The 10,209-nt window shown below is 36.9% G+C and overlaps 1 protein-coding gene across 1 annotated transcript in view; it reads right to left on the bottom strand.

Annotated features, from left to right (window-relative positions):
• Positions 1-6,195: 6,195 nt before the first annotated feature.
• Pdcd10 (programmed cell death 10) overlaps positions 6,196-10,209 on the bottom strand; it is a 36,207-nt gene continuing 32,193 nt past the window's right edge. The window contains exons 6-8 of the mRNA XM_057757063.1: positions 9,757-9,835; positions 9,418-9,500; positions 6,196-6,820 (exon numbers count right to left, since the gene is read on the bottom strand). Coding sequence (XP_057613046.1) covers positions 6,739-6,820; positions 9,418-9,500; positions 9,757-9,835 — 244 coding nt within the window. The 3' untranslated portion in view covers positions 6,196-6,738. The remainder of the gene's footprint in view (positions 6,821-9,417; positions 9,501-9,756; positions 9,836-10,209) is intronic.

Below are 10,209 nucleotides of genomic sequence, written 5' to 3'. Positions count from 1 at the left end.
CTAGCTGAGGGGAGTGAGGGCAACCTCACTGAAGAAACTAGACATTAAAACTCTAATTAACACATCGTACAGATTACACACATGGGAGGATTTTTTGTATAGTTGTCTGTGATTGAAAAGAGAGACTATGAGTAAAAACAAGGAAGAGGGGAAGATCTGTACCACATTTTTAATTGGATTACTTGGGTTTTTTTTTTTTTGTCTAATTTACTGAGTTCTTTATATATTTTGGAGATCAGTCCTCTGTCACATGTGAGGTTAGTGAAGATCTTTTCCCATTCTGTAGGCTCCCATTTTGTCCTTTTGACGGTGTCCTTTTCAGTCCCATGAGGCCCCATTTATTAATTGCTGCTCTCAGTGCCTGTGCTGTCGCTCCTGTGACAATGTGTTCAAAGCTATTCCACACGTGCTCTACTATATTGTTCAGTGTATCTGGTTTTATATTGAGGTCTTTGATCCACTTGGGCTTGAATTTTGTCCAGGGTGATAAATATTGATCTATTTTTATTCTACATGATGACATCCAGTTAGACAAGCACCATTTCTTGAAGATGCTTTTTTTTTCATTGTATATTTCTGCTTTCTTTATCAAAACTCAGGTGTTCATATGTATGGAAGTTGATGTCTGGATCTTCAATTTGGTTCCATTGGTCAACCTGTCTGTTTTTATTCTAATACCATTTGGTTTCTTACTATACCTTAGTATTAGAACTTATAATCAGGGATGCTGATATCTCCAGAAGTTATTTTATTGTACATACAGAATTCTTTCAGCTAATCTGTTTTTTTTTCCTCTTCCATGAAAAGCTGAGTATTGTGCTTTCAATTTCCTTAAAGACTTCTATTGAAATTTTGATGGGAATTGCATTGAATCTGTAGATTACATTCGATAAAACAGTCATTTTTACTATGTTAATCCTACTAATCCATGAGCACGGGAGATCTTTCCATCTTCTGATATCTTCTTCAATTTCCTTTTTCAAAGACTGAAAATTCTTTCTGAACAGGCCTTTAACTTGTTTGGTTGGAGTTACACCAAGACATTTTATATTATTTGTGGCTACTGTGAAGGGTGTTGTTTCCCTAATTTCTTTCTCGGCCCATTTGTCATTTGTGTATGGGAGGGCTACAGAGTTGTTTGTCTTTTGTATTTAGTCCCTTACCTGAAGGTGTTCTTCAGATGCAGAAACTCTTAGAATTTTTGGGGTTGCTTGTTCATATGATCTTATTATTTGCAAATAGTGATTCTTTGACTTTTTCCTTTAAAATTTATACCATTGATCACAATTAGTTGTCTTATTTTTGTAGCTAAAGCTTCAAGTACTGTATTGAATAGATATGGAATGAGTAGAAGGCCTTGTCTTGTCTCTGATTTTATTGGAATTGCTTTGTTTCTCTCCATTTAATTTGATGTTGGCCATTGACTTGCTATATATTTGCCTTTATTATGTTTACATATATTCCCTGTATCTTTGATCTCGCCAAGATTTTTATCATGAAGGAGAGTTGGATTTTGTCAAAGGCTTTTTCACCATCTAATGAAATAATCATGGTTTTTTTTCTTTCATTTTGTTTATATGGTGGATTACATTGACAGATTTTTGTATGCTAAATGATCCCTGCATCTCTGGTATGAAGCCAACTTGATCACGTTGGATGATTTTTTGATGCGTTCTTGGTTTCAGTTTGCCAGTATTTTACTGAGTATTTTTGTATCAGTGTTCATAAGGGGAATTTCTTTGTAATTCTTTTTCATTTCTGAGTCTTTTGTAGTTTGTGGTATCAGGGTAACTGTGGCCTCATAAAATGAATAGAGCAATGTTCCTTCTATTTTGTGGGATAATTCAAGGAGTGTTGATACTAGTTTTTCTTTGAACATCTGATAGAATTATGCACTAAAACCATCTGACTCTGTCCCCCACCCCCCGCCTTCGGTTGGGAGACTGTGAATAGCTGTTTCTATTTCCTTAGGTGTGAACAGGTCTGTTTAAGTTTTTTTTTTTAATCTAATCTTTATTTAACATTGGTAAATAGTATATAGTGAGAAAATTACTGACTCTTTGTATTGTTCTTTGTTTCTATTTAATTGATTTTCAACCTGTTTATTTCCTGCCTTCTATTGCTCTTGGGTATGTTTGCTTCCTTTTGTTCTGGGGCTTTCAGGTCTGTTATTCAGTTGCTAGTATGAGATCGCTCTACTTTCTTTACGAAGGCATTCAACACTTAGCACAGCTTCCATAGTGTTCCATAAGTTTTAATATGTTGTGCATTCATTTTCTTTGAAAATTATGGAAATCTTAAAGGTGGATCCTACTGGCAGGTCTATGGACTGAGCTCCCAAGATTCAGTTGACGAGTGAAAGGAATGAGATATGAACAAAGAGGTCAAGACCACGAAGGGTTCATCCACTGAGTTTACCTGAGCTAATGGGAGCTCACCAACTCCAGCCAGACTGGGAAGGAACAAGCATAGGACCAAACTAGTCCCTCTGAATGTGGTTGACAGTTGCATGGCTGGGGCAGACTGAGGGGCCGCTGGCAGTGACACTGGGATTTATCTGTAGTGCACGTACTGGCTTTTTTGGTAACCTATTCTTTAGATGGGTACCTTGCTCAGCCTAGATATAGTAGGGAGGGCCTTGGACCTTCCACAAAGCAATGTGCCTTACCCTCTCTTAGGATTAGATGGGGGGTGGGGTGGGTGTGTAGAGGGAATGGGAGAAGGGGAGGGAGAGGGAATTTGGATTGGTATTTTTTTTTTAAATCTAATAAATTAAAAAAAAATTGATGGGCATTGTGGGACCCTGGTCTCTTCCTTTCTCTGCAACATCCCAGTTGTGAGGTCAAGAACTCAGTGTTAAGAATGTGCTCTTACCACTTAATTGTTATAGGCCTCAGCATCAGTCTTGTTTAGAAACTATATCCAAATACACCTTTGCTGTATCTGCTGATTACATCAATTATTCTAAGTTACCCTAATGGTAACCCTTCTCTTTTGCTCTAATTCTTTTCTATCTCTTTGCCAAATTGGAACTCTGGTTTCTGACTCTAGCTATCAGAAATGTGAGCAGAGTTTTGTTAAATGAGCAACCTATTGTAGTTTGCTATGCCTTCCCACCCAGACTAATGGTGGCTTTGCCCAATCAATAATGAATTTTACTCAAACTGTATATACTGTTACATCATTATCGTGGTGTTTTACATAGTTCATCACACAACTGGAAATAATCTCTGGACTTAATGATCACATTTATGTCTTCTTTTGCTGTATATTGCCTAATATGGTCTTGACCCCAACATGTAGTCCAGGATGAACATGAACTCAAGATCTTTTTCCCTCAGTCTCCCAAATACTGAAATTACAGTATTACATGCCAAGCCACGGATTTTTTTTATGTTGTTGTTGTTCATTCATAACATTAGATGATCATGTTGTAGCTGATTATCAACACACCTGCTAGTTAACTGTAAGCACAGCAGGGAAGAATGGGACAGAGTTTTTTCTGCACAGTTTTGCCTAGGGCACCAGGAGAAAGTGCAGACAGAGAGTACACAGTGCTCAGTATGTCCTCCGAGAAACAACAGTGAGTTAGAAGAGTCACCTCCAAGACTCAGCTGCTACTACTTTTCTGGAACTTCGAAAATTTATTTTTAAAACAGCAAAGGAGGTTGGCAGTGGGATGGCTAAGGTAGTAATGATTCTTGCCATCAAGTCTGATGGGCTTTTCAATTCAGGACTTGGGAAGAAAGGAGAAAACTGCCTCTTGCTAGTTTTTCCTTTCTTTACATGTGTGCTTCAGGACACAGGTTCATAGGGAACAAATCTTCCTGTTTAGCGAGGTGAATAAGATAATTCTAAGAAGTAAAGTGATTAGAACCATGGTTTCAAGGACACCAAAACACAGAAAGGATGACAAGAAAGAACTGAATTTGGAGTTGTGAATTCATGTCTGAGATCAGTGTAATGACATATGTACATATATATTTTTATGTAGGTAGGCATACATTTCCTAGTTTGTCTGTTGAATGGCCTAGATGCAATGAAAACAACCAAGATCCAGGTTTGAACTTTTAGTAACTTCCATTTGGTTCTATGGAGAAATTGTTGATCCCAGCTCTCGGGATACTTTCTATGCAAGGTTAATTACTGGGGGAAGGGTGTTTCAGTGACACACATCCATATACAAATAGAAAAGAGAATTCACAGAGCAAAGGAGCCAGCTGGCAGGGTTATCTACCATATTTAAAATAATTTGAGTACGAAAGTATAGAATATTAACCACCAGGAAAACAACAACAAAGGCTTGTGAATCTGTGACATTTGAATTGAGGTGGAAACATTGCTGGATGAATGAACAGATGGGAGAGGAACTCTGTAGTGCTGACTGGTCCATGTAGAAAGATGCTAGAGTGGGAAAAACACACCAGACTGGAATAAGAAACATCAATGTATGTTCATCCCTCGAGCAAGATGCTAGCGCGTACTTAAAAACCTCCCAGATATTGCTTCTTAGCTGAGGGATTATACCATACATTGGAGAAATACAGTCCATCATAAGCAGGTGAGGAGAACTAGAATTATCTGTGAGAGGAGTATTCGCTCCAAATCCCATCCCCATGACAGCCACTAGTGCGATATTCTGACCAAGGATGTGTAACTTGAATCTAGTAAGAAAACCTGGAGTGAGGAACAAACTGTAACAAACACTGAGGCTGTAAGACAGTCAAAAGCATCCTGAGCAGAGGCGATGCAAGGCAGGGCAAGCAGACAAAACAACAAAAGCTATATAGCTGTTCCTTTTTGCTACTAATATTCCTGCAAGTTTCCTGAGAGTTTGAAGTTATCACCATATGAAAAGTTAAAAAATATTAAAAAGCAGACATTGGTTTCTCACCCAACACCTATGATTTACTGTGGTATGTTGCTTAAGTCTATGGGTGGGCATTGGATGTAAGCCAGTAAATAAGAAAGGGGTTTGGAGAAGCAGGTTATTACACGATTTCTGGCAATGGGCAAAGATAAGTGAAGAGAACATATAGGACATATAAACCAAATTATCAGCCCCAGCTGACAGCTGTTACCACCTCACTCTCTTCAACTATAAGGAAGATGATTAAATTATACAACTCCTAAGAGATTAAACCAAGTCCATGCATTTTCAACAGCTGACACAGGAAGCAGCAGGACAGTGGGCTTCTTTCCATGTCTTTCTGCAGAAGCCACCTGGACACTGGCTTGCTGCATCGACTCGACCTAGCTGCTTCGAAGAATTTATGGAACTGACAGCCACTCAGAATTGGCCCTCTGTATGGACATATGATTCAGTGCAGCAGATGCCACACGCTACAGATAAAGACTTAAAAAAACAAAGCCGGCAACTTCTAGGAAGGAATGGAAGCAAAAGGGAGAAGACGGTTCTGCACAAACGACATACTTCTCTTTCTGCTTAGTTTCCAACAATAAATGATATTTTTGATAAAAATACTAAAGATTATCACTTATGTTTAATGATTCTGTACTTTTTGAAGAAAGACAAATCAAATTAGGAAGATGCTCATAGGCTGTAAGAGTTCAATCAGTTATCTATGCCTTCAGGTTGGCTTCCTTTCACATACTGACATATTTATGAGGGTCGTTTTATGTTATCAATAACAATTTTTAAAAATTCAGTTTTTAAAAATGGAACAAAAATAACTAAATTGTATTATAGGCAAAATATACTGTCAACAGATTTAGTTTAATAATTTCTTTATAAAAGATGAACAAAACCTGATTTTCCCTTTATTTTTATCAGTTGAATACCCAAATTACTCAAAATGAATATTAGATACATAGTTTCCTTATAACTTCTCTGCTGTGAAACAAATTATACATATTTAAAGGGTGTATATTAACACTGATGAAATCTCAATGCAACTACTGGAATAGTTTTTATTAATTGTGACTACTTTGGGGACAATGTGCAAAGCTTATTAGGTTCTAGCATACCAGAAGTAATTTCTTGGAGTCAAAATCTACAATGTCACACAGTTCAGACAGCATCATTACAGTATAAAGACATTGTAGATTGCACTCTTCTCAGAAGTCTCTAAAGATTAGAAACAGTGAAAAAATATCCAGTTCTTTATATGTAACAACTAACATAACTATTTTAACTAACTATATTTTGCCCAAAGTGATTAAGGACAAAAAATAGGAATTCTTGTTGCTTTATTATTTGATAAACTGCTAGTAAGCTCCCAATAAAAGATCTTTAACATTAGACCAAGTTGTCTTGGTCTTCTGCTCATATATACACACATATATATGCATCCTTCCTTTTCAAGTAAAGAAATGTTTAACAGATGTAAACTATTTATTGAATATTTGCCACCAAATATTGTTAAATACATTATCTTGCAGCATATCGCTTTCAAGTTAAAATGTCAGAAACAAACACCAATATTTACAGTTCTTGTAAGGAATGTTATATAATGACACATTAAGGCGTAAATTCTTTTGGCTTATAATTCTTAAAAGAATGATAATAGCAAAAGTGATGCAAAATCTTCAGTGTGAGATTATGATTAAGCTACATTTTACAAAAATATGGTGTAAGATGGCAATAATCCCATTCAACATCCTGGATTAGATCCCTTCAGGAGGGACTGATAATTTATACAGTCAAACTTTAAAATTTACAGATAAATGCAGTTTAATACTGCCACTGAGAAGTACATCTCTTAACATATACAGCTTTCAGGCCACAGTTTTGAAGGTCTGAAGTATCAAGTTGGTTTGATGAATTAGCCGGTTGGCACTTATGAACACATTTATTGCCCTGTTTAAAAAGAAAAATAACAAGCATTAATTTCATTACCCAAATTCACTTTTAAAATAAAATAATTATAGTTAATGTCTTATACCAATGGTAGCAATAAAATATAGGGGGGAAAAGCAAATTAACACTGTGTATTCTAAACTTTCATTTTCAGTGTTTCAAACTGTAGTGTCTAGGAATTACTGCCCCCTGGTGGTTCTGACAGGCAGTAAGTTATTGAAGAGTTGCTACCCCAACATCCATTTACAGGCTAAGCAAATCACTGGTTAAAGAGGGTTTATTCAGATTGGTCTTCAGCTGTGATTTCAAATGTAAAATAAAATACAAACTTTAAAAATTTTGTTAAAATAGAATTTTATATGCTCAAAGGATTCAGATGAGGTCTCCAGTTAACATAGTCTGCTGCAGAATGATAGGAAACCTCAAGATCTATAACGGCACAATAACATCTGGCATCAATGGGCATGAAAAACAGAAAAGTTAATCACTTCTAATCTCACCCACTCTATCTAAAGCCTTGCCTGCCTTTAAAAAAACTGGGGGGGGAGGGGGAGAAAGGAGGGGAGCAGAGAAAAATGTAGAGCTCAATAAAATCAACTTAAAAAATGAAAAAAAGAAAAAAGAAAACCAACTGATTGAGTATCTGAGATGCGACAAACCCAAAAGTGTACTTTAAAACACACTAAGCACTAGGATCTCTGCCCAGAGAGCACAGGGCAGAACTGAGCCATTAGTCTCACCGTGTGGCTAGTCCCATTTTGTAGCCTTATCAAGCCCTCTGCACCAGGGCTGAAGATTGGATCTTCACCTTAGACATTTCTCAGCAAGGCAGGTTAGGAATGACCCAGCAGAACCAGTGAGAGTTTGTATCCCTAGTTCAAGATCTTTTAAAAGTGCACTCCACTAACAATTTCCATTTGGAGAAAAGAAGTACAAAATTCAAGGCACATTTTTAAACAAAACAAAATTCAATTCAAAGCTGCTGAAGAGCGGGGAAATAGTAAGTTTGACTAATCCATACCTAAATAATTTTAGACTACTGAAATGTAAATTTCCACTTTTCAATATTTATTATACATGATTTATTAATTAAAATTAGAAATTATACCATTATGTAAATTATACCTTTGGTTATTTGAACTTCATTTATTAAACTAAGCCACAAAGGATCATTTCCCCTAGCCAATCTGAATTTGCATATGGAACATGTAACTATCTTTAATTTGTTATATACATCAAAGTATTTAATTTGTTTATTAAAATTGACCCTAAAATTTTTATTTCAATGTATTGTTATTCTAAAATATTACTAAAATAAATTTCATAAGAGTATGATTTTATATAGAATCTTAAAATAGGTCAAGGATATTTTAAGTTGCGGTGCCTATTTAAAATATTTTACTAATTTTATACATTATTAATGAGTTATTCAGTCAGGTGTGGTGGCACACATTTTGAACCCCAGCATGCAGGCAAATATCTCTGAGTTGAAGGCCAGCCTGGAATAAAAAGCCACGGCTGTCTCCTAAAGAACAAAACAAAACAGAAGAAAACAAAGCAAGTCTTTTTCAATACAATTTCTAGCACATTACCTGAAGGACAGTCAACAGCCTACATGAAACCATACTACAAAAGTGGTGACTCACAACCATCTGTTTAAATCCTGAGTGCACGCGTGCGCGCGCGCACACACACACACACACACACACACAATCCTTAAATCTACAGCACTCTATGCATTTTATGGAAAGTTACAACTTTCCTATGGTTCTCTTAAATATGTATTTGCTTTTGTTTTCTTTTCATTCAGAGTATCCTGTTCTTTAGTACACCTCTTATTTAGCAGAAGAATGTGGCAATCCACTTTACCAACCCTTTAAGATAGTGGATCCCTAGCCTGGCAGCACTCCAAAGCCACCTGCACAGATTTACCTAACATTCTAGACCATGTTCCTATGCAGGATAGGGGTAGAAATCTCTCAAAGTGGAACTGTGGTAATGACATTTTTAAAACCTGACCCAACCCAAGATGATTTTAACATGTAGACAGGATCAAGAATTATTGTATTAACCTCTGTGCACTACTTTCTCAAAGGACTGGCAGCTTTGATAGGATCAGAGGAAATCTTAGAAATTATTGGGCCCCAAGTCCAGACCTCCATGAGGTACCACTACATTTTTGAGAACAACTACTTAGGGGTATGGCTTTGTATCTCTAAATGGCAAAAACAAAACACCAAAAGATCAAAGAAAAGGTATTAGGAGACAGGTAAAGACGAGCCTCAAATTCTCAGCCGAGCTTGAATTGTGACCAGAGGAGCAGCACCTCACTTTCCCGTCATCTACCTCTGTTGCCCAGATGACCTCAGTAGTAACATGAAACAAGAGCTTCACTTGCATGGCTTGACCTTTCTCTCCCCAATTTTCCTCTTCCTCTTCCTCAAGTGGGCGCTCAGAATTAAATGTGGGTTGTCAAGTCAGGCTGCAAGAGCCCTTACCCATGGAGTCCTCTTACTGGCACAATTTACATAGTTTTAATGTCCTACAAAAACACATACATTTAATTTTAGTAGAAAAGTATAAATGACAGTACTTACTTGCCGTCTTTAAAATATGTCTTCAGAGTATCACTGAAACTTTTGGAGTACTTTACAAATTCTTTCTTTTGGTGTTCAAGTGCCTGTATTTATGAAAAGAAAAATAAACTAAGTCAAAAGAACAGAACAAAAGACTAAGTTAAAGGCCAATGACTATAATGAATATGAACTTTATATTTGGTAAGTCTTTTAAGAGTGTTCACTAAAATAAACACAGAAGGTTTACATCTGAAGACAAACTCAGTGAGACAATTTCCAACAACCAAACCCTTTAGTATAGAGGTCAGAAAACAACTGCAGACCAGCTAACATTTAGAGTGGCAACAACAAGCAACTTACCCTGCGGTTCTGGTATTGATATTTCTTGAAGACATTATTCACTGTGTCAAGTAGTTCCTTTATTGCACTAGCTATATCCCTGTGGAGAAAGGACAAAGAATCTTTAAAGTCAGCTATACTGAAGGCATATACATGTGTAGCTGTGTAATTATGAATCACATTACACCACCGCCCCTTCCCTCACTAACAAGGCCAAGCTGGCCTGTAACTCAGAGATTGTGCTGCCTCTGCCTCTTGAGTGCTGGGATTGAAGGTGTGCTTTTAAGACAGGATCTCAAATAACCAGGCCTCGCTTTGAAGTTCCCATATAACCATGAACTCCGAATGATCCTCCTGTTCCACCTCCAGAGTAGCAATTCCTAGTTTATGCAGTGCTGGACACTGGATCCTCCTCTTCATGATTGCTAGGCAAGCGCTCTAGCAACTGAGTCATATCAGCCAGACCCTCAAAGA

The sequence above is a fragment of the Chionomys nivalis genome, chromosome 24, assembly GCF_950005125.1.
Source record: "Chionomys nivalis chromosome 24, mChiNiv1.1, whole genome shotgun sequence".
In the NCBI taxonomy this organism is placed as follows: domain Eukaryota; kingdom Metazoa; phylum Chordata; class Mammalia; order Rodentia; family Cricetidae; genus Chionomys; species Chionomys nivalis.
Note: the sequence above shows the minus strand (reverse complement) of the source record. Positions and strands in the feature narration are given on the sequence as shown.